General features: G+C 42.0%; 1 protein-coding gene across 1 annotated transcript in view; it reads right to left on the reverse strand.

Annotated features, from left to right (window-relative positions):
* MAD1L1 (mitotic arrest deficient 1 like 1) overlaps positions 1–25,862 on the reverse strand; it is a 454,057-nt gene that overhangs the window by 117,271 nt on the left and 310,924 nt on the right. The window contains exon 17 of the mRNA XM_033166736.1: positions 9,580–9,770. Within this exon, the coding sequence (XP_033022627.1) occupies positions 9,580–9,770 (191 nt within the window). The remainder of the gene's footprint in view (positions 1–9,579; positions 9,771–25,862) is intronic.

A 25,862-nucleotide genomic window follows, 5' to 3' on the forward strand; every position in this document is an offset into this window, starting at 1 on the left:
CCTATGCAGTTCATTACGTGAAGTCCCAGCCACAGGCCCTGAGGTCCTCAAGTCAAATCCAAGTCCCCAACAAGTGGTTTTATTAGCTCCTTTTAAAGGCCTCTGAGAGTGCACTGTTGCACCTGACTTTTGCTTCCATGCTGAAGCAGACTAAAATGAACACACTCATTTCTCTGGCCAGAAATCAATATATTTAAGAATATATTTAGAAAGGCAGTGTGACCAGAGACATCTCAAAACATATATCATCAGATACTGTATTGCCCAGCTGTGGTTCTCGGTGTTTAATACAAGCCACTTTGTTTTAACTACTCAGTGCCCATAATCCAAACCTCTGGCTCTCCAGAGCTTGACAGCTACTAAATCCACTTTTATGCATACATTCAAGCTTTAATTGAATCGTCACAGGCTGTACCTTTTGCATTTAATTGCTATTCGATCCTTGTGTATATATTTTTTCTTTATATCCATGTTTGTATATTCCTGCCATTTGAGGATAACACTTCATACATCTGTTTAAGTGGACTCTAGTCCATGAAAACTTATTCCAAGACAAATTGTTCACCTTTAAAATGCCACAAAGGTCTTTGTTGTTGTTGTTGTTGTTGTTTACATGCTATTAGGAATGTGAAGACAGACTCCATTGTTGTGAATTTCACAGTGGTGGAAGTGGTGAAAATGAAGGTGTCATCTGTTTCCACTTCAAATGGCTGTTCCTTAATTTCAGCCTTTCCATACTGAGCAAAGGTAAACCAAAGTGGCAAATCGGGGAAAGAAGTGGGCTTGACAGGACCTATGATGATTTTAAGAATGCCCTCCTATGAGGCAATGACAGTTTTATGGAGAGTACTGTGAAGGAGCAGCTTTGAATGGTGTGAGGAATAACATTGGAATGAGAGGAGGGGGTACTGAGGATAGTTCATATTTACATGCAAACATGCCTAATTAAAAACAGCAGTACAAGAACTGAAATGGAGACTCCACCCTAAATTCATATTTCTCCAGAATTTCAATGCAGTTCTTCAACTAAACAATGCATACAAACGTACAAACATCAGGGGAAAGTGTACATCAACAGGTGCACATAAGGAGAAACAATGCAATGCTAACCAATTTCAATGGGAGCTTTTTGCTTTGTTTTGTTTTAAGTCGAAAACTTATGTGGAAGCCTGAATTTAAAATTGGGATAATTAGCAACTCAAACTGATGGATTTGTCCATCCCTACCCCAAACAGCATGGGCTGATGGGTGTTGCAACTGAAAAAACAGCTGGAGGGCACCAGGCTGCTACATAACCTAATTTTAGACACTGCAGTATTGTGCTTTGGGGTTCCAACTGGCTCTTGCACTCAAGGAATGAGGAATTCCACACTCCCTTAAAAGTACAAATGGATTTAGGATCAGACAAAGTGATCAGAAAATATGGGCAAAAATGACAAGGAAGCTGAATTTATATGCACCATCAGGGATGCCATGTAAAGTACGTAAGAAAGAGAAAAATGAGCCTCGCTATCTATTGCTACCAACTGTGGCTGTGCCATCACAAGCTTTCCCTTCAGGCTCACACAATAAATATGCGAGTTAATGCATATTATTAATATCTGCCACTGCCTCAAAGAAGTTTCCCTGCTCTGTTAATTTTGCAGTTTTTAAATACTACTGGTTCACACTACGAACTCCAACCCCCATAAGAAGTCAGGCTCAGTGATCCAGATTAAAATTGTATTTCAATTTGGCCTCTGTTTGGATCGTAAGACTTCATGCCCTTCAGTAGCTCCTTAAAACAAATGCAAATCAAATGTCCGGGTCTGCTCTCATTGTTAATTTAGCAGGCTCTGGGGACAAAGCTGTTGGTTTTATCACACCAGGAACTATTCAGGATGGACACTAATAAAGATTTTATTTTACAGATGCAGCAGCAGACACACTGCAAGTAATGTGGCTTCCTCCCACACAACCACCCTTCCTATTCTAAAAATATCAGTCTTAGAGGCTTGTTTCTCAATGAATCACTATCAGATCAAAATCACTAACTGCATTAGCTCCAATACTTTTTAGCATGGAACAATGAGCATTCAAAGTACCTACAAGCTTGACAAAAGTTACCTGCATATTTTGTGCCATAGCTTTCTTTCTAGGAGGGATAGAGATTTAATTTTTTGATGAATGCCCAAGTCCAGGGAACTTCCCAGAGGCAGCACCGTGGGTGCAGAATTAACAGCTTCGTAACTTCTTTGTCAGTTTGAGCATCCTGCCTCTTCTCCCCAAATGTTGCCTTGGGTCTTGACCTCAGCTTCTCTCCCCCCCCCCACCTATATGTTTGCTGCTCTGGAACTTAACCCTGTTCTCTTTTGGACATGTGTTTCTGGCAGAAACCTGACAGACTGGCTTTTACTGAAGATATTTTCTGTTGCTTGAAAATAACAGGTTATTCCTGTTTGCTAGGTCTAGAAGCCAATATGTATCCATGCAGTTAGGGGTACCAGTTACTGCATTTTGACTTTCTGAGCAGCCAGGGCCCAGAAACATCAGAATTGCCCTCCTCCGATATATGCAGGGGGGGAATATTCCCAATACTAAATGGGCAATAAGAAAATGAAAGCTGTTGAAAGCCACTTTTGAATAAAATATAAGCACAATTTGTAAAATTGTGAACGTTTCTCTTTGCGAGGTTGAGTAAGTAAATAAATTAGTCCTTGTTAAAAACACACATGGAAGGCTTGTCAGATTTCTGCAGAGAAACAATCTCTATGATTCATGTTTCAATTTCACTGGTTCATCCACCAAACTGTGCAGGCCAGAGTCTGAAAGCTGGAAAGGAGCTGTCCAGCAGGAGCGTGGATCACACAGGAACCACAGGGGAGCTGTCCAGCCAGTCATTCAGAAAAAAAGCACAGACTTTCCCAAACAGGCAATGCTGGAAGGAGGAGCCTTTGATCAAGTTTCTTGTCATCTTTGTTCCTTCAGACGATACTGTGAAGTCTTGAACAGAGAGGACTCATGGACTTAAAGGCTAGAGGGAGGTTGCAAGATGATGAAGATGGTGACGGTGACTCTGGGAGTCTTTCTCATGGACCCAATATCCAGCAAAACCAGATATGCATTTTGGGTCCTCTTCCTTTTAATTATTTATAAAATGCATATACTTCCCTTTGTCAAAAAGCCGAAAAGCATGCTCTTTCTGTTTTAGATGGTGCATGACTATATTACGGCAGCTGCCATCTCAGAAAAAAGAGACACATGCCCAGTGTGTGAATGCCTCTTATAAACTAGCATAATAATAAACTGCCACCTGTAGTTTACATATGCAGTTGCAATTTAAAAATGTATTGCACAATTAACCGGAGATAAATTAAAAATGAATGTTAACTGATTAATCTGATTCCCTAACTGAAGGCTACATCTAGTAGCAAGATTGGGAGTTGGATTTGGGGCTCAGGGCTGCCAACTCTTCCCACAAAACCCATCGGGATGGCAAAGGGAGCAGGGAGGGGGATGCATGAGCTTGATATCGGCTTCTTGTTCTGTCACTACTGATTGGTTCAACTAGGCTGTAGAGGTGAGGGGCACTGGGGGAAGTAAAATTCTTAAGAGCCCTCCTCTTATTTAGCAAGTGGTTCTAAGAACAAGAAAGTCCTCGGTCGAATTATAAGGAAATGAAGAGCTTCAGCTACTAGGGTGCAGAGGGAGAAAGGAAAACTAAATAAGCACAGTCTCTGTATACATCATTGAGCTGCTTGCACATTACAGTCAGTTACATAAATGCAAGAATATGTACAACCAACTAAGACCTTTAATGAAGCAGCAACGGTAATAGACTATAGCTGCCAAAAGACCGATAATTGTAATATATTGCTTTCCACAAAATCATCTGCATCTAAAATCCTGGTGGAGTGTTTAGATGAGAACTTCCACTGCATTTAATCTTTTTTAAAAAGAAGACAGAGAGCCATAAAACAGAGACGGTCCTACCCTGTATGTGCACTAGCAGGGGTTCTAAAAAGACATCCGAACCTTTCAGTATGCAGAGCACATCTGTTCAAAAGCACACCAGTGCAAGTAGATAAATAGGTACCACTCCGGTGGGAAGCTAAACGGCATTTCCATGTGCTCTGGTTTCCATCATGGTGTTCCATTGCGCCAGTAGCTGTTTAGTCCTGCTGGCCACATGACCTGGAAAGCTGTCTGTGGACAAATGCCTGCTCCCTCACCCTGAAAGCGAGATGAGCGTTGCACCCCATAGTCGCCTTTGACAGGACTTAACCATCCAGGGGTCCTTTACCTTTTGCCTTTTATTTATTCTGCTTGCCTGGTCTATGGATGAGGGTAGCCAGGGGTGATAATGTGAGCCCTGCCACAGATTTTGGGTGGTTTTTCCATCTAGGCCTTCACTTTCTTTCTTCACGCAACCTAACCAACTGTTTCCCTTGCCATCTTGCTTTGGCAGGTGGACAAAGCCTCACATACAGTGAAGTGAATGCAGCTCCCTCATCTGTGGTACCTCTGGTTACAAACTTATTTCATTCTGGAGATCCATTCTTAAGCTGAAACCGTTCTTATCCTGAGGCGCTCTTTCGCTAATGGGGCCTCCAGTGTGCAATTTACGTTTGCATCCTGGGGCAAAGTTCGCAAGCAGGAACAGCTACTTCCGGGTTAGTGGAGCTCATAACCTGAAACATTTGTAAACAGAAGCATTCATAACCAGAGGTACCACTGTATTTCAAAACATTCTGTAGAATGTAGGGGAAACCTCCGGACTGCAGTTGTTGAGTTCATGAAAAGGAAAGGTGCGCACACACTAGACATCAGCATACTTCATGGGAATCCATCATCAACCAAATACTATTTGAGATTAGAGGGAATATATATGAATGCACAGGTGCAAGGAACCACATGCCTGCACAAGCCCAACCCTACCAATAGGAGTGACAGGGTAGATTGAGGGGTACCAGTGATGGGCAGCATACTGTCAGTTGCTTTTTTATTATTCATTTTTACTACTCAGGGATGTGGGTGGCGCTGTGGTCTAAACCACTGAGCCTCTTGGGCTTGCTGATCAGAAGGCGAGTGGTTCGAATCCCCATGACAGAGTGAGCTCCCGTTGCTCGGTTCCTGCTCCTGCCAACCTAGCTGTTTGAAAGCACGTCAAAGTGCAAGTAGATAAATAGGTACCACTCCAGCGGGAAGGTAAACGGTGTTTCCGTGCGCTGCTCTGGTTCACCAGAAGTGGCTTAGTCATGCTGGCCACATGACCTGGAAATATTGTGCAGACAAACGCCAGCTCCCTCGGCCTATAGAGCGAGATTGAGCACCACAACCCCAGAGTTGTCCGTGACTGGACCTAATGGTCAGGGGTACCTTTACCTTTACTACACTTAAGGGGGCGCTTTGGACACATTGTGACTAGCACCAAAATGTCTTGGGATCTCTTGTTTAGACACGTTCAAGCACACATATGGCTAGCAACCCTCTGCCATTTGCTCTCTCTCTCTCTCTCTCACACACACACACACACTTTAAAAGAGGTATAAGAAGCATACCTTCCCTTGACTCCAGGGTGCAGTAAAGCAGAACTAGCCCTGTAAAGTACCAGGCAGAGGAAGAAAAACCTACTAAATAGTGGGTTGGGAGTTATTTGGACCCATTCCAATTTGGATTCAGGCCTGGCCATGGGACTGAGTTGGCCTTGGTCACCCTGATGGGTGACTTGTACAGACAGCAGGAAATGGGAAGTGCAACCTTGTTCTTGCTTCTTGTTCTCTCTGTGCCTTTTGCTCTCATTGGCAATGACACCCTTCCGAGTCAGCTCTGTGGAATGGGACTCTGTGGAATGGGCTCTCTATGTTTCCTTCTGGTTCAAAAATCCAGCAAGGCTGGAATCTGTTACTTCTGGGTAAGAAGGGAAGCAGGAAATCATGCTCTGAGTCCAGAACAAACTAAAAAAAATCAGTGGCACTAGAAAAGGCAATCTTTTGAAGTGGGGAAATATGAGGGATGAGGTATTTTATGCCAAATCCTGGGCTGCATCTCAAAACTGGAGCCTGTGTGTGCCAGCAAGTCTAAGGGCATGTGAGAGAGTGTGTGAGAGAGGAGACTGGATGTATTACAGCAGCAGTGTTTGGGAGATATGTAGCCCAACTTCTTTACTGAGTGAAGAAAACAAAACAAGTCTCCAGCAACAGCAGATATACAGAAAAGGATCTTCAGTATTCCGGTGTCACCTCAAAACAAAACAAAAACGCTCACTCTCTCGGCTTCATTTACTCCAAGGCTAAGGGCTTCGTCTACCAGTAATACAATCCATGACTGAAATAACACTGCTCGAATCAAAAGTGGTACCAAGCGTGCCTGAGAAACCACACACTTTAAAATAAAGGTGACCAAGATGTGGCTGCAAGACTACAGACACACTGTGGAAAGAGGCAGCACTCATTCTGTTTAAGAGGAACAGAACTGGCATAAATTGAGCTTCCCCTCTTGAGCGTCTGTCCATCAGAAAAGCCATGAAAATTAAATGCCAGCAGCAGCATAAACTGAAACTCGCCCTAAAGTTTATGGGTGAGCCGTGGAAATTTGCAAGGTGCCAAAGGACTTGTTTGTTCTAATTGCACTGAACCTGCTCCATAAATTACACGAGTGAGATAAGCACAAACCTTTCTTGCTTTTCAGACTCTTCCACTTAATGATATGCACAGAAACACCCACCGCCTGTCACAGCCCAGCAGAGCACAGATGCCAGCAGTGCTGGGCGTCAGCAGAAGGAGCAAATGTTCAAATCCCAGCTCAGTCACAAACTGCATTGGCTGCCTTTGGACAGGCTGCACTTTCTCTCTCTCCCCACGGCAGCTTCCCCCTCTGCAGCATGTTAATGGTTCTATGAACGATCTGCCTCATACCTTGTAAAGCAAAATGTGGCCAGAACATAGAACTCCCTTGGGAACTGCAAACTAAAAACACAATATACAGTATTTTGAAAACTAGTAATTTTGTCCATTTCTATGTTTGTTTTGTATTTATATTGTAAACAGCCCTGTGATTCTCAGATGAAAGGCAGTCTAGAAAATAAATAAATAAATAAATAAATAAATAAATAAAAAATAAATAAATAAATAAAATACCTGCATGTTTAAATGAATGAATAGAACTTGTAGGTGGGATAATAATGGTGCACAGCCTTTTAAATATCTTTTTTGGGGGGGTTGTTATTGTTTTGTTGTTTCTGTTTTTACTGTTTTTATCTCGTTTTTTTATCTTGTGAAACACCCTGATATCTTTTTAATGAAGAGCGGTGTATAAATCTAATATATTATTGTTATTGTTATTATTAAAGCCCCTCTGCATTCTGAATGGGTAAGCACGGGGATTTGGGGGGAGGTACACTTCAAATCAGGGGTTCCCAAAGTATCATTCTGCAAAAATCCACACACCACTACCTCTCTTGCATGAATGTTGCTTCTTGAACTTCAGGGCAGGGAGCAAATGTTGCAGTGCAGAGAGCTGATGCCAGTCAATGCCGAGGGGTCAATTGTGTGCCACTGGGGTAACTGGAGGACTGGCCTGGGACGTGCTGTTCTGTTTCAACTTGGCATCAAATAGCTTAGTCACACCAGTCAACACCAAGATGCTTGGTGCATTTTGCAATTCATTTTTAACATAATTGCTCCATGGCTTTAGACCAGAAGGCTAACAATTAAGAAGCCCACAAGCCCTCAGCACCATGATAAGAAGAACACAAAGGCTCCAAAATCCCTTTTACAGCATAGGAAATATTACAAAAAGTGGCATCAACCCAGGGTGCAGATATGGCTAAGAAAACTGATGCCACTAATGCCTTGGCTTGGATATCTGCTGTGGCAAAGCAGCTGTACTGCTGGCAAGAAAACAAGCGACTGGAGCAAAATAATGCCTTTAATATCAGTTTCCCAAGATGAAACCATATAACCAAACCGGCAGCTCATATTCCCCTTTGCAAAGAATGCGAGTATTACTATTGCTTATTATCCGCAACAGCAATGTCCACCAAAGCACCATTGTTCTCTTACTTATTGCTTACAGAGAGCGAGAAAACAAATGAACACACGAAGGAGGTTTTCTGGAAGACAATAACAGTTACTCAGGAAACCAACACCCAAGCCTGCAGAAATATTTATAAATTTGTAAAGTAAAGGAGCCATAAAATGAGACTTTAAGAAGAAGAGGCTGTGAATCTAGACTGTAATGCCATAACAAATCATCTCTGGGGGAAATGAAGAGAAAGATTTGAGAGTAGCCTATTCCTTGACAATAACAAATGCCTCAACAAGACTTTGCCTGTATGTATATTCTGATTTCCAGCTTGGCCAAAAACTCCTCCCAGCCAGCTAGCTCAGTAAATAACAGAAGTGACACCCCAAAGCATTAGAATCGTGGCACTGTTTGCTAAAGGGAAATTGTCAGAAATGATCCCGATCCCCTTACTAACACTAGCAATATGTTTGAATTTTGCAGCAGCAGCAGGAAGAAGAAGAAAAGAAGAAGAAGAAGAAGAAGAAGAAGAAGAACAACAACAACAACAACAACAACAGGAATAAGCTGACATTATGCAAAACTCAGTTTCTCCATCCTGACTGGCAACTGTCCCCGGTCTTCAATAGCAAAATGCTCCCAGCTTCTAGGGAGGAGCAAAAGGCAGCATGCGACACCCCCCAACACAACCTTAACAGCTGGAGCACAAGTTACAGTTGCCATGGGGATTCCACCAAAAACATCCTCACCCCCACACATGGATCAGGGCACACCACCTCATAGCGCCAGGTCCCCTGGGATTGCTGGCAGATTCTTAACTCATTCAGATCCCGACCTTTTCCAAGACGCAATAAAAAGATGCAAGGATATAAGATTTGTAATTTACAGGAGAAGCCTCCCCACCCCCAACATGATGGCTGCAGCCAGTATGGCTAGACAGACCTATGGTCTGACTCAGTGAAAGGCAGCTTCCTATGCCCAAGAGAGATCCTTCTGAGCAGCCTACCAGGTCTATGATGCTACCAACATGAGTCTGACCAAACTGCGGGAGGCAGTGGAAGACAGGAGTGCCTGGCATGCTCTGGTCCATGGGGTCACGAAGAGTCGGACATGACTAAACGACTAAACAACAACAACAACCAGGTCTATAGCAATGTAGGCATACCAGTTGCAAGCATTTCCCTGTGGACAAGGAAGTGCATGGTCGCCCAGCTCCGGCACCCACTTTCTGACAACAGAGTGGAACTGCCAAATAATAGCTTTTATTGTCATAGATTGTCCCCTCACTTTCTCAGAGCTAGCACCAGCCATCAGCTTTGGTAAATCACTAAAGCAAAAGAAAAAGTGGGAAAAGCCCAAGCCTTCAACTGAGCACCCTATAAAACAAAACATCTCTTGCCTGGAAGTCCTCTCACATTCTGCATTGACATACATCTGTGAAATTCACCCAAAAGTTATCTTTGCTACTACCATCTCAGCAAATAGTGTAAATTACCAAATGGAGTAAGAGGGCCCTAGAATGCTTATGTTTGCACACAGCATCCTCACATGCATTGGGGTATAAATTAAACTTGCCTTAAAGATCAAGCAGTCTTCACCGTGCTCAGCATAAACCGAGGTGAGCCGGTACTGGTTCTCTGTAGTCATGTCAATCTGGTAGCCGGTCAGCTTGTAGCACACTTTGCGGAACTCCTGGATCTTTGCCCGGAAAACTTCTTTTAAGCGCTGGTTTTTCAGTTCAGCGCTCTCCATTTGTTTCTTTAGTTCTGGAAAAGAGGAGAAAGTTATGCTTGTAAGTTCTGTATCTTTCTTCCACGGGGGGGGGGGGGGTTAAGGTTTAAAAAAAGACAAGGTAGAAGAGGGGTAACCAAAGTAGTGAAGGAACAGAAAGCCCGACCTGAAAAGAGAGCTAGCTTCCATGCAGAGTTTCTGAAGACACCCGAGTCTTAGGCAGCAAATCCCAGCTGCTTTCTATCCTTGCACCACTAGGACAGCTCTCAGTTGGAGGGCACTACTGGTCTGATCTGTGCTATGCTGCTTTGCCGCCCACATGCGACCAGAACTGACCCTGAAGCAGTTTGTCCAGCCAAACCCATGTGACTTGGGACCAACAGGGGCCTGGCGAACTGTAGAAAACTCCAGCTCCAAGCTATATTTTTCAGTCTCAGCAACTCGTCTAATGGAACAAAAGCAAAGATGATTTCACCCGCATCTGGTATCTGACCTCTGGCCTCTGTCCCTGCCTCTGTCCCTTTGGTTCTCATCAGCCAAAGCCAGTGGCCAACACTCAACCCGTCTTCAGGCTGTGCCTCGGCTCTAGGGTCCTTAGTTCTCATTTTCCTAATACAGTGGTCTCCAGGCCACTGGGGATCATGCCTTCTGCTTTTAGCTCATGTGACCCTCGTCTGTTTTTCCAGAACAAGACCTCAGCTGCTGCATGACAGTTCTCAATCTAGGTCTGGCAGATACAAACAGATGCATATGCTGAAATGTAGCTGGCAGGGAAATCCAGTAGAGAAGAAGGGGGAAACCAAACCCACTGCCCTCACTGGCATGGAAAGCCATGCAAGCCAAACATTTATTTATTCATATGACTGAGGAAAGGAGAAGCATAATTATCATCAACATCATCTCTACACTGCTGAGGATCACAGGGTGGTTTACAATATAAAAACAAAAATACATAACATAGTGACAAACAAAAACAATACCCCCCCCACCGAAAGCTTAAAAGAAAAGCTTAAAAGCTTAAATTGTTTAATTAGCTGAAGGCCTGGGAGAAGAGGAATGGTTTTGCCTGGTGTCTAAAGATATGTAACAAACACTCCTGGGGAGAGCATTGCACAAGAGGGACCTCTCATGGAGGAGACACATGAAGGAGAACCTCGGATGATGCTCACTGAGTATGGGTCAGTTCATATAGGGAGAGGAAGTCCTTGAGATACTGTGGTCCTGGGCCATTTAGGTCTTTGTAAGTCAAAACCAGAAACTAATTGGCAGCCTCAAGCCTGGTTATAAATGCTATGAAACTGAATGGTCATGCTATCTCGTGTTTCTTTAAGTTGCTCATGAAACTGGCCACAGATAAAACCAGAGTGGGGATTTCAGGGTTGGCAACGTATCATGCAGAACAAGCCAATATGGGTCCAAATGTTAATTGGAAGGCAAGTGGTAATGACTTCCATCTGATATTTTCTAGCATGGATTTAACAACTTGCTGCCACCTTAATCCAGTGTGTATTGATCTGCATTGTTTTATTAGCCTGGGAAATCACAAAATTAGCGAGTGCTGCAAGATGTAGAAGTAATGCAGGAGATGGGGGAGAGGGAATTTGTGTGTGTTCCAAAGACAAATGAAATCCAGCCCTGGAGGACAGCAGCTCGCTCTCCCTCTCCAGTGGCAGAATCCTGGTAAGGAAAACTCCACAGAACTGGCTGCCACTTAACCAGTATTTCATTGCTACCATGTTTGCTGCCCATGTTGTGAATCCTTCAAGAGGATACACAACAATTACCATGAATCTTTCACCCAAGGTGCTTTCTGAGTAATTAAACCACAATTTATCCCCCCATTAATTACAGAGACGGTCTTAGTTAAATACATGTCAGAGATGCCGCCTAAGTCAGCTTGTTTTATCAACAGAACAGTCCAGGGTGAGCAAAGAGATACTCATTTCCAGAGAAAACAAATAGAGACACTTATTCTTTGAAACCTCCTGCCTCTCCTCCCGCTTCGTCTCTTTGGCCACATGGTGATTTCAGACAGAATGATGTGTGCAAAGGCCACTCAAGTTAAACCTGAACATCTGTAGACATCCAAGGGGTGATTTGGGCTTCCAAATTCTGTTTCAATATTGTACCACTACTAGGACCACCCTTTATCATTAATTATACAGCAGCACCAATAAGCATGGCACTTTAGTATTCAAGAGGACAGGCACCTTTCCTAAGGAGCATACCATTTAAAATTTGATTGGAGAGCAGAGTATTCAGGGGAAACAAGCAAGGGAAGAAATATATATATATATATATATATGTTTCAGTTACGTATATTTGGGTCTAGTTATAGTAAGTCTCCACAAAAAAGAGCATCTGAGGAAGGGTTTGCAGGATATAAAAGAGATGGTATCACAGGTCTAGCAAGTTCAAAAAGTTTGAGAAAGGCGGTCTTATGGTCACCTAGTAAGCACACATTAAACTCAACTCTGCTGCAGAAGCAATTACAGGCTGACTAATTGCCTCACCCATCCTTTGCCATAAATTGTCAAAACTTTATTCTCTTCTTCATCTTGTGTTCCTTTGGGAAATGTTTTATGGATGTCCCCTGAGAGTGAACATCCTGCTTTATGCATTTTCTCCCACACACAGACCAGTGTAAATTCACACACATCTCAGCCAAACACAACAAACCAGTTGCTTCCTGGGACTGCATCTGTGCATCTGCTGCCTTTTCCTGGCTGACTTTAGCCCCTTGATTAATTGAGTAATCAGCAACTGAAATCAAGAGGTTAATTGGCAGCTCTGACCTCAATATTCTCCCAGTTCTGCATTCATTCTCCCAATTCTGCATTCATCTGCCATCCCTAAACCAGAACAATTGAGAATAAAATTCTCACACGAGAAAGAAAAAACAAACCCAAATCTGTTGTCCACGTTTCAGTAGCAAGCAATATTTCACCACTGTCAGAGACTGTGTGGGCTTTAATATATCTCAGACGTCCAAATGGGATTAAAAATATATATATTTTAAAAATGTTTGGAATAAATACAATCCAGTCTTAGAGGAGCAAATGTCCTTCTTTCCAGCTGACTGCAGAAGTTGCCTTGCCCAAATTTTGTAAGATCAAGTACTGAGCATTGTCCTTATTCAAGAGGAGACCTAACAACTCATAGAAAAGCTGAAGAAGGGCTTAAGTGCTACTTCCTAAATAGGAGGCTCCCAGTCTCCAGCATTCACGTTAGATTCTGTCTACCCAAGGGGGAACAAATAAGTAGCATGTTCTTGCTTCCTTGTCCATGATAGGCAGCACACAGCAAAACTATTTAAAGCTGCTTTCTGCAGAACTACACTTGAAAAGGCTCCAGAAATGGAACCTCCTTTCAAGGAAACAGAGTTAGATTTCAGCCCGGAGTCACTGTTCATTGCAGACAATACACAGAAGTCCACTTACAACATAGTTCTCTTCATTTGTTGCCACCTGTATGCAACAATCTCAGTGAATTTAAACCACTTACAATTCACTATTTTAGTTTGGTGAAATGGAAAACACCCAGGACAAAAATAATAGCACAAGAAAATGAACTGAATCTTACGAATGGGGTGCTTTTTTACTCTGGACTTCAAAAGACTGCCAATCGGCTTTTGACAAATATGGGCCAAAAGGGAGCATGGTGCACTTTATTTAATTTTATTTATTTACAATATTTATAGCCTGCCCTTCACCAAGTGGACCCAGGGATGGGTACAGACATAAATAAAACAGTATAACATAATGTCTAAGATAAACATAATCAAACTTTAAAAACAACAATGAAAACAACATTCAGAGGAAAAAGGTGACTACTTTCTTCTACAGTACTACACTTAACAATTTATGACATATATACCTCTTATTTCCTTCAAGGAGATCAAAGAGGCTTTGGGGTATCTTGGATTATGCTTCAATATATAACAGGGGTTATATATTATATCTAAAGGGGTGTCACATGGAAGGTGGAGAATGCTCCTCCTGTTCTGCACCAATGGATTCAAGTTACAAGATTCTGACAAAAAACACAGAAAGAACTTTCTGACAATAAGAACTGCTCAACAGTGGAACAAGCTCCCTCGGGAGGTTATGGACTCTCCTCCCGTGAAGGTTTTTAAGCAGAGGTTGGATAGCCATCTGTCATGGATGCTTTAGTTGAGATTCCTGCATTGCAGCCGGTTGGACTAGATGACCCTCAGAGGACCTTCCAATTCTGCAATTCTATGTGCTTTAAGATCTGTCCACAAGGGCCTGCTCAACGAGCCATCAACTCCTTGGATGCAAGGTGAGTGTCTACCAGGAGCAGGGCCTTCCTGGGAATTGTGCCAATGTTATAGATTATTATCTTCTTCCAGAAGGCTCACGTAGTCCTAACCACCCATCTCCATCTGGAGACAATTAAAAACATTATTGTTGTTATGGGGTGACTTTTTTATTGCAAGTTTTATCCTATTACTGCTTGGTCTGTTCTGGAAATCATCTTATTATATTAGCAACTTGATGTTGTAAACTAGTTTGAAAATGAAAGTTAGGCAAAAAATTTAAAAATCTAGCAATTAAGCAAACAGTGGCATAATAGGATTTTACACAACAAGGGTACCACATCTAATCATTTTATTATTATTTAAACATAATTTTATTAATCTAGATTTCCAAGGTAGCCTACAAAAGAGAACCATAAAACAGATAAAGAAAAATCAGAAACAAAAGCAGTTGTTGTAGCAACAGTAAAAATACAAAAAGCAGTAGATATAAAACCAGTTAAAATCCTGGGCAATCTTTTTGTTGTTGTTTTTTAAATGTCTAAAACATGGATCTCCGGGCAACCCAGTCAGGTGGCGGCGTATAGATAATAGTAATTATTATCAAGAAAGCCTACAGAGTGGCAGGGTTATTTAGAGAATGACCTCTGGTGCCAGACTTAACAAACAGGCAGGTTGCACAACGCATAGAACTCCTACATCTTGCTTTCTGAAATAGCAAAGGCAGCCATGCCAATGTTTTGTGGGGGTGGAGGGTGGGGGTGTATCTACTCTGCAGCAGCACCAAGGTATATTTGAAAAACGAAGGGATGTTGGCAACAGAGCTGCCGTCGCCCACTGACAACAGCAAAGAACCCTGGCTGCTTTTACTCCAAATATTTTCATGAAATTTCCTTTAAATTGAAGCTTTCAAAAGCACTGTTTGAAAACTGGTGTTCTTGTGTTTGGAGTACAGTTATGGGAGCTGTGGCGGCTTTGCATTCTCTTTGCTATACACAGGAAGCACTTTAAACAAAACTTCAATGAGGCCTTCACTTGGGTGAATAAAAAGCAATTAACCAAAAGGCAAATCTATCTGGTTCAAACTGGAGTTTGTTTTGTTTTACATTTCAATTATACTTTGTCTTCTTTTTGCAAGAAATAAATAAATGGCCCGCTTTCAAATGAAATCTGAATGTAATATTAAAGCCAAACCCATGCATTTATACTACCTTAAAACTGATGTTACCAGCCATCTTTCAGGCCCAAATGAAACAAAAGACTTGAGACAGGTAAACAGCCTCCAGAAGGCTGCTAGTCTGAGCAGAAGAATGGAAAGGAGAAATATATTTACTTCTACAAGTGGGGAGACAGCTTGGGAGAAATGATTCTGAATGAATAAATGGTAGGGAGTAACAGGGTTAAGTAGACCCTCATCCATTCTGTAAAAGGCTGATTTTCTAAGACAGGACTCAGGGAGACAATATCTACCATTTGAGGTCAAGCATTATAAACGCAGCAACAAGAGGCCATGCACGATGTTTATTAATATGGGCTTGTTCCTGAACGTAGTGGCCTGGAAAACTCACAGTCCATCCAAATTGCAGCAATTTAAACCCCCAATTTGTAAATCAATCCTCCTTGCCCTTAGCAGGAGAAAACAATTTCTATGGGTCAGGGAGAGGAGAATAGACACCCTGGCATAAACTCTCTAATGCCTTTTTTTGACAGAGAGCTGAGAGCTCGAGATGGGATCTTTCACAATACCAAAAACTTAGTGGGCTTCTCATTTTCCATATGCCTCTAGAAGAAGACATGAGCTAGAGGGCAGGACATTGTCACAGAAATGTACCATCTGGGTGGAATTTAAGATTTAAGGATTTAAGATGCTGTTTGACTTTTCTACTGTTGAACAGTTGACATACCATTGATAACAAATTGCTTTTGAAAATTTGCTCCATTTCAAAAGTGGTTTGTCATACAGCTTTGGGCTCCCCGACTTAGTTTCAAAGTTGTTTGGACTCTGGCCAATGTCTCTAGGTAAGCAAACCTGTTCTGAATAGAGCCTGAGGCAAGGAGAGGTAGGAGAGAGGCAGAGAGATGTGGATGAACAAGATGACATTGATGAAGTTAACCTTATGGATTTATTGAGAAATCAAGATCTCTCAACCATAAACGTTCTTTTTATAATAACTACCCTTCAAACTTTAGTTTCTCTCCTATCCAAACACTCTCTCTACCCATGCAACACTTACATGAACATTAATGAATAATTCACTGTAATTTGAATAAAGTATGGGCTGGGTCTTTTCCACCTTCTAATGAAAATGTCACTGCTTTTGGAACAGAACTTCAGCTGCGGAACCTTTCAGCAATGCTTCACCCAATTAGAGTCTGGTCAATAAGCATATTACTGGCCTTTAGATAAAAAACAGAAGGAACGCTGACTTTGACCCACTAAGCTAACTACTGACCAACCTCTCCACAGCAATTCTAATCTGAACGCAACTTCTTAGCTATGTTGTTTTGTGCCTCAAGAGCAAAGAGGCAACCTAGGAAATGTATAGCAAATCTAGCTCAAGGGAGATCCTTCGTATTTAAAAGCAAATGACCCATACTTTAACATGCTAGTTAAAATGAGGCATTGTTCCAAGAGAGTTTGTCTCCATGGCCTTGTCTAAAAAGAAAAAGTGCATCATGCATTATTAGAGAACCCGCATTTATTCCCTCCAAACGATGCTGTTGGGAAATATTTAGCAAACCAAATGTTGTGGTGTGCTGTACTCCTCTCTCATTTGTGTGAATGGTGCCATTTTGGCTAACTGAACAACAGCATGCACACTGAAGAAGTGTGCATGCACACGAAAGCTCATACCAATAACAAACTTAGTTGGTCTCTAAGGTGGAGACTGGAAATGGGGGGGGGAGAACAATTCTATCTCACAACATATAGGAGCCTTCCTAATTACTATTATCAGGCAAAAGGTTCTTCTGGTCCAGTACCTATAAAGTTCATGAACAGATGTGATTTCTGCATACTGGGGCAAACGCTGGGAGGCAGACCAGCATGATAATACTGTCTCTACATACAGTTTTTTTTAAGCTATTATAACTATTGCTACTTCATATGTCATGGCTTCTGCCTGTTTCTCCACAAATCTCTGCAGAGCCTTGTTTACAGCCATTGTTCTCTGCACCTATAAACTCTCACCCACCTATTCTATTTATTCCAGTACTCCAGAAATTTGAATTATTTTCTTATGCTGCCCTTTGAGCTACCGAGTCACTCCCCCTGCTTAAGTCTTGAGCTGAAAGCTTATCTCTAGGCTTAGTTAATGACACAAAGAGTTTTCCAATACTGTGTGAAGGACACCATATAAAAATAAACTGCATTATAGTAAGCAAAAGCTAATAGGAGAGGAGGCAGAATCTCTTCTGATCTACACATATTGACGATCTTATCTCAAAAGAGATAAAATTCACTTGTTCTTTTTATGGGGCTCTTTTAAATCTAGGGGGAATAAGAGTGGGGATGCTGTCACACAGTATACATGCCACATTTCTATAGTTCCTACATGGTTGAGCAAACTTGAATAAGTCTAGCATTGGAGCAATGAATTTGTTTATTTACTAAACTAACAGAAAACTGCTTTGAATTAACCTGTCTTGGCCTCTGCTGTCTTTGACAAAAAGTTCTCAATATATTGCTCTGTTTCTTCTTGGTGTGGTTTAGTTTCTACTTTGTTATTTTCATTATTCCTCCAACCTGTAGGCACCTTCAGATAACCTGAGGCCCAAACAGCCAGGTGGGTGTCTCTGGCCCAAGCCAAAACTCAAAAGATCAAACTGGACATGGATAAAGCCATAATTCACTCCCTCAAGTCTTGAGCAGAGCTATTACCAAGCTCTAATAACTTAGCTGTGTCTCAGTGGAAGCACCAGGAACTAGACTAGGGTGTGCATGTCTTTGAATTGAAGCCACATGGTTTACAAATGAGCCAGAAGCCCTTCTCTTTGTCAGCTGACTAGTTCCTATCCTTAGCTACAGGCATAATGGGCTGATCCCACCATCAGCTATGTAAGTCAACTTTACTGAAAGGTCAGACTGGGATTTTATATTCACATGCATGGCTCAAACTAATGGAATTGCTTCCACTGTGAACAGTGAGGCATCAAGGCCGCTCTACCCCATCAGCAGACCAAAGGGCGCCGCATTCTGGCAAAAGCATCACTCTATAATTTTGAGGTAGGCTCTCTTGGCTAATCCTCTGGGAAGCCATCAGAAATTCTCTCACCCTAATTCAACTCCTCCGAATTCCTGCCATTACGCTGAAGTGAAACATGTCTTGAGCTGAGAAAGCTCAAAGACTCTTGTCAACCATTCACGCTTGCCCCAAACCCTCTTTTGTTCCTTTTGTTGCATCTAACTGGCTTGCTTTCTACACAGAACAGCTCCTCTGGGCCCACTTTTAGATGACGGCCCCCTGACCTCTTTGCTCAAGCCCAGATCAGGAGGTTCTGCTCCCTGTTTATTGGAATATTTGTCATGTTCTCCTTCGCTTCCTGGAGTCCACTTTATGAAAACAATCATTTAAGGACAATACTGCTGAGGCAGAGCAAATCTGATGGTTCACAGAGGAGAGAAAAGAGCAAGGGGTGGGGGGAGTTCTGCCGAAGAACAAAAGTGCCGGAAAGGAACACAGGGGAAAGCAATCACATCTTCCACTCCAAGAGTAGGAATGCTTGGAAGGCTTTCAGTCATGCCTCTGTGTCTTTGGAGCTCATGCACCCCTGCAGGTAACATGTCCCCTCAAGCATTACTCTGCAAGAGAGAGATTATTCTCAGACACATGCACAAAGATTGGCAAAGTCCACCAACTCCGCTGCAACCACCCCCAAACCAGCCTCACTTGGACTTGGCCAACCCCACTGGTAGGCTGAAAATCTGGAACGTAGCATCCGCAGTGCCATGCCACGCTGAGACTCATTTGCAGCCAATGCATTATTCATCACATGCTCACTTCAAAAACTATTTCAGTTTTAAATTTTTAAATATTTAATAATTGTGTATTAAATATTCATGTGATTTTATTAGAAAATTTGGGGGAAGTTTGGCAGCAAGGATCTAATTGTTAAGTTTATCATTGGGAACTGATTGGATGCCCATAGAAGCCTCAGAGTTTATTAAGGGAAGGAGAGAGGCAAGTAAATTACCAAATGCTCAGGGAACTGAGGAAGGCTGCAGTGCACAAACAACCTCTGCTAAGTGGACTGTCTGAGATTGTGTGCCTATCGATCTCTTTGTAGATAGATGGAATATAGTAAGGGACAGCCTTCCTAATAGTTAACAGTTTGCCCATCCATCTGGCTAGGGAATGTTTAGTTTAGTTAGACAAGGTGGGCGTTGGCCAAGGGCTCTTTGGTCCAAGAGTGGGGAATAAGAGCAGTTCTAAGTCCTGTCCCCTAAGAGGGACTGAGTATGCTCTGAGGGAATGAATGAATGAATGAATGAATGTCCTTCCTTGGCCTGGCTCTGCTGCCCACTCTCTCATGTATCTAGCTACTGGCTTAAACCTTAGTTGTAGGATGTTGAGAAGAAGTGAAGGGCTTGCTTAGATTAGAGATGGAAATTCTTTTTTAGCATCTTCTTCTGGGCATCCATCCATAGGCCAGTAGTTGGTGAGGTCACAGATAAAAGGGAGCAGAGCAACAAATTAAATTCTACCTTTGTGCAGTAAGCTAGTTTACACACACACACCTCTCTATCCTCCATTCAAACAAGCAAGAGGTATTAACAGAGTTCAAGGACACACACTGACCAGGCAAAAAAAAAAAATTGGAGTGCAAAACTGGGGTGAGGGGCTAGATAGAGAGACCTGGGAGCCACATTTGACACACACACACACCGGGTCTGAGGCTCCCTGCTACTGGCTTCAAAGTCTATTCTATAAAGCAAATGAAGGTGAAAACGTCTCAAACTTTCTTACAAATGCTTTGAATCAAATTTGCCACACTGTCCTATGTAATTTTAAGTTGCTTTAAGTCATGAAACAGAGAAAAAATGGAACCAAAGTGAGGGTTTTAGAGTTGATTGTGTATTATTATTATTATTATTATTATTATTATTATTATTATTATTATTATTACTACTACTACTACTACTACTACATATTTATTTATACCCCGCCTGAAAAGATTACAATTAAAACAGCGTGGCACCAGCCCTTTCATTAAAAGCAGAAAATTCCCAAAGGCCTATGGGGGGTGGAGAGTCTTCACCTACAGGCAGAAGGACAACAAGGAGGGAGCTAGTCTGGCTTCTCTAGGGAGAGAGTTCCAAAGTCTTGGAGCAGCCACCAAGAAAACCCTCTCTGGCACTGCCACCGACGAGGGGGATGGCACTTGAGGGTGGTGGGACTGATCTCAAAACCTGGGCAGGTTCATAGGAGGGTCTTTCAGATGGCTTGGACCTAAGTCATGTAGAGCTTTATAACCAGTCCTTTGAATTCTGACTATAAACAAGCCAGTAGCCAGTTGAGCTGCTGTAGCAAGCTGTCATATGGCCCCTATAACCAGCTCTGGTCAGTAACGTGGCTGCAGTTCTTTAAGCCAGTTGAGGTTTCTGAGCCCTTTTCAAAGGCAGCCTCACATAAAGCGCATTACAGTAACCCAAGCAGGATATAACTGAGGTGTGTATCACTGTGATCAAATCAGACATCTCAAGGAATGAGCACAGCTGATGCACTAGTTTTAACTGCACAAATGCACTCCTGACCACCACAGAGACCTGGGCATCCATGCTCAGGGCGGAGTCCAGCAACAAGACTGAACTGCAAACCTGTGTCTTCAGGGTTCCTGTGGATAATGTATAATGCACAGTATGAGCCCAAATAGAAACCAGAAGGCAGGGGAAACGTTTATTCCCCCTGCTCTTTCTAACTAAAGCCTCAGGCACTAAGGGTTTTTTTTGGGGGGGGGGACATCAAGTAAAATTGTTTTTAAGCTTACTTAGTTTGCTTCTCTTTTTTATTGCAGTTGCAAAATGCATGGAGACTTCACAGGTAAGATGTGTATCATAATTACAGACAGGTGAGGTGAAAGGCAAGACTAGCACAAAATATAGGATGCTGGTATGGAGCTGTTTAGAACGTAGGTTTTTGATCTCTAGGCTACAAGAAGCTCAACAAGAGCTCCCTAAGTTTCTTAGTCTTCATTACTGAAGCCAAGCACAAGCAGTGAGAACCAGAAACTTATTCCTCAAGAAAATCCTCAAATTGTCAAGAATCTCAGGATGCTACCAACTGATATACCAAAGATGTTAACAAAACAAAACCTTGAAAACCTCTCATGGCATTTCTCACATTACTCATATTAGGAAATGCAGTTCTGTGGGGAAATGGCAAATCTGGATTATCTGCAGTGAGTCAGCATGTGATACACAGTGAGAATTCATCTTAAATTAGCTCTGCGCTATGCATGATGCATGCTTATGAGACATTTACAAGATGCAAACAGTAGATGTGGAACAACACCTTCATTCAAAAGGCCAACGAGTGTTGGGCCCATTGAGATAAATGCTAGCAGACTGTGATGCATAAAACCAAATGCCAGGATGTTCATATATAACAAGGCATGTGGCTTCCCCCTATTCTCTATGCACAGTGGCTTTCAGTATCAGTTTGTCTGCTGAGGAACCCCAGAGAATTCCTGTTATATACTTGGTGTGTGTGTGTGTGTGTGTGTGTGTGTGTGTGTTCTATGTCAAAACAAAATCGAAAATTCTTTCTAGTAGCACCTTAGAGACCAACTGAGTTTGTTCCTGGTATGAGCTTTCGTGTGCATGCACACTTCTTCACTTATCTGAAGAAGTGTGCATGCACACGAAAGCTCATACCAGGAACAAACTCAGTTGGTCTCTAAGGTGCTACTAGAAAGAATTTTCGATTTTGTTTTGACTATGGCAGACCAACACGGCTACCCACCTGTAACTGTGTGTTCTATGGTGTATTCTCAGTTCCCATGGGGCACTGGCCACACCTAATGCATTTGAGCTGGATTCATGGAAGCATCTCCCATGTCTTTCTACAGAACTTCTACCGCTGTTTTATTTTGAACAGAAGGCTTTGTTTCAACCCTGATCCACGAAGAGAGGGAGCCCAACTTCCCATATCTCTCTCTGTTATGAATGTGCCTTCCCTATTGCGCCATAAATTGCACGGTTTACACAAAAGATGTCATGTAAGCCCTAAAATTATATGCAAATGAACAGACTCATTCTTCACATCTTACAACGGCGCTGCTGGCTCTCCAACAGCCATGTTAGATAAGTTCTGTGCCAGCTTTCAAACAAGGGGCATATCCATATTATTAACATCTCACTAAAGCAAACAGTTTGTCACCTTTCATAAAAATTATCTGAAAAAGCACCAGCAATTATCCCCCAAAGAGATTACTGGTTGGCTACATCCTAGGGTTGTGGTTTGGGAGCGAAGTGACATAATATTCACTGGGAAGCTCCCCAAGTCAAAAGGAACATCAAGCAAAAGCTAGTCTAGACACCCACAGAAAAAGGAAAACTGAACAAGCTTTCTTGATCATCTGTGCGTGGAGGCTGGGAGACGGGAAGACAATTACATTTCAAGCTGGTGACTTCAAAGGGCACTGTCTATTAGCTACCATGTGGAGAATGGGGTTGCAAGTTTTGGTTGCTTTTAATTGACAGATATATCAAGAAAAAAAATGGTTAACTCCCTTGTTTAGCACCATTGTTTTGAAGGCTATTTTCGTTCTGATGTATCCCTTAACAGGAAATAATAAAAAGAACATTTATTATTTATTTTCATACATTAATACCTGATATTTCTCCCATCTTGGAACCCAAGGCAGCACACACGTGGTTCCCAGGGGGAGTGAGTTCCAAAAGCATCAAGTAAGAAGATGCCCTGGATCCCGAACCATCAGGGTACTGATGACATCACACGCCAGACAACTTCATCCAGTGGTTTCATGTAAATGCTGACCAACCTTCTGGCCTGTAGAAAGTAGTAGTCCCCCAGCATCATCTTACTGACTTGGCCATACAGGTACAAATGGAGCCACTGCAGCACAGCGACTCCGATAGCCAGTCCAGAAAGGTACTGTGGAATAAGTTGCTGTTACCTTTATTTGATTTTCACTTGATTTTATTTATTGACGTAGTAAGTCGCCCTGGTAATATTTATGTTCAGGGGTGGGTTATACATTATAAAAAAAAGCAAAGACAGACCTGTACTCTACCAATCTGTATGCAGCCCAACTTCTATATTATTACTGTCTGTCTGCTAGATATTTGACACGCACACAGGTTTTACAGATCCAAAAAGGAAACAAAAGAATGGATGGTTACTGAGTGAAAGCGGCTGCCATACAAGGCCTTGCCCAATGTTTCTGGAAATCTGCAAGAAGCAAAATTTACAGTACAGTTTCACAGCAAAAGGATATATTCTAACACCCACTGCAGAACATCTGGAGTCCGCATATGATGGGAAGAGCTTTAAAAAAAAGATATTTAAAAAGCAACCCCTTTTTTACAGGTAACAGAAATCCAGTCAATTTCAAGGAAGCTGCTTAAGAAACGTGATTTTCACAGGGGTACAATCCACCACCAACAAGGAGAGCAGAAAACCAGTACAGCTTTCTGGGTAGGAGAAAAGTGGCAGTGCTCAGAAAAGCAACTGTGCTTTAACCCATGTTCTGAAAGTAAAACAGAGTTTGTTTTGTTTTACTTATTAGAATAATTGCAATAAAGGATCAAGAAACAAATCCTACAAGGGAAACTGTGCTGGTGGAGGTGATTTTGGCTGGAGCTGAACCAATGTTGCTGTCTACCAGCTAGAAGATATATTCTATTGAATCATAAGCTTTGACTCCAACATTACTTTTGGTATGCAATTTTAGAGTAAAATTCAGCATCAGAATACTTTTTCTAAGATGCCCAAGGTTGTTGGCTCACTTTCCTTGCTCTTAGAGCAAAAAGCAAGAGCTGATCATGTTAATTCCTTTGCTATTATTCATATATCTTAGTTTAAGGCTACATATCAAGGAATGATATACAACAGAGAATTTGGAGGTCCTGATGACTTGAGGAAAGTTCTCATGATTGTGGAAGTAAACTAAAGCTCATAACTGTTAAAGGCTCAGGAAGCAATATGGGTAAGTTTAGGTGATGATGGTTGTGGTGAAGGGGGTGGATTCCAGTAGAGCTTCTCCACCCATCACAGTTCACAATCCTTCTCTCAAGCAGCTGTTAAGGCTGGACAAAGAGGCTGGGCAATGCAAGCACTGGTGTTAAACTTTGGCCATATTTGTAGAGCCCTCTGAAGTAGACAAGTTGTTTAAAGAATTGCAAAAACAAACAAACAATCATGATGAAGACTTCCAGGCATCTGGCAGAAGATGGTCACAAATGTTACGAGCACATCTTCTCCTAGCTAGTTGTAAAACCATTAAAATACACAACTAGCTAACAAGGGGAGAGTACACACTGGGAGTTAAACTAGATCCAAATAAGATGTTTCTAGGTGGACGGGACTGAATAGTGACACACGTTCAAATGAAAATGTTATCTAGAGGTTTATTTTTAATGTGTTCAATATTTTATTTTTAAAAAATATTACTGAGGTTACCGCATCCTGGAGACATGACAAGCTCCTGGGATAAAGGAAAATCCTGGTAGTCATGTCACATTTAGCAAGTCAAAGATATGTTTGTATAAGGCTGTAGAAGGCTAAATCCATTTTACATGCTGTATGTATTATTAATTTCTGACAGTGGGCTTAGAAAAACCTAATTCCCTGGAATACGGGTTTCCTTTGAGCAGAGGGAAGTCTTTTCAAAACTCATCTTTTATTGACTGAGTCATTTTAGAGTCAATCTGTCTGCTTTCAGCAAGACAAGAGTTTTAAATCTTCTCTCTTTTCTTCCTCCTTTTTGAATCGTGGCAAGTCTATTAAAATCTGCTAATGTATGCAGCAAGGCCTCTGATTTGAAATGTAATGAATTCTTCAGATAGTGACAGATTAGGGGGAGGGGGTAAGAGATGATGAAAACAGCCAGCCCCCCTCCCCCTAAAAAGGCAATGTCCTAGAAAGGGGTGTGTGGAGAGTTGGGGTGAACGTGGAAGATTAACACTTCTCACTCCAGAAGAACATTCCAGCTCCAAACAGCATAGCACATTACTATACGGTAGCACAGAATATCCAAGGCTTGCCTGAGGCCAAATGAGACAAGTCATATGAATCAATTTGCAATCTCTTTCCCTATCCATATATCTATCTATCTGTGCATATAATTTTTAAAGGATCAAACAGCACTTCAGACAAGTTTGCTCTGGATCCTGGAAGGAGGCAGTTAATCAGTAAAAACCACTTACATTACAGTGACTAATGTAACAGAAATATTCAAGACTTCAGGCAAAACATTTTGACTTCTGCCTTCACCTGATCTGACTTGGATATCACACAATCAAGAATTTACCAAGAGTGCAAAAGCAGCATAACATCTTATTAGTCATTTTTAATAAGGCTAGACTCTGGGGAGAGGCAGCACCAAATGCAATGATAGTAGAAGGAATCACAAGAGTACTACATAGTTGCCTGTCTGATTTTAGCCACCCATCAGAGTTTGCAGTCATGTCATATCAATATGGTGGTGGAGAGTCACTGGTGGTGAACACATCACGGGCAACTCCCAATTTACGTGGGGGTTACATTCCAAGGCACCACACATTTAAGCGAAGTCACATATATCTGAAACGCCACTGAAAAAGCCTGCAGGCACCCTGTTCTGCCCCTGCCTTGCTCCGTTCCACCCCTTTTTGTGACATTTTCAG

The sequence above is a fragment of the Lacerta agilis genome, chromosome 13, assembly GCF_009819535.1.
Source record: "Lacerta agilis isolate rLacAgi1 chromosome 13, rLacAgi1.pri, whole genome shotgun sequence".
Lineage (NCBI taxonomy): Eukaryota > Metazoa > Chordata > Lepidosauria > Squamata > Lacertidae > Lacerta > Lacerta agilis.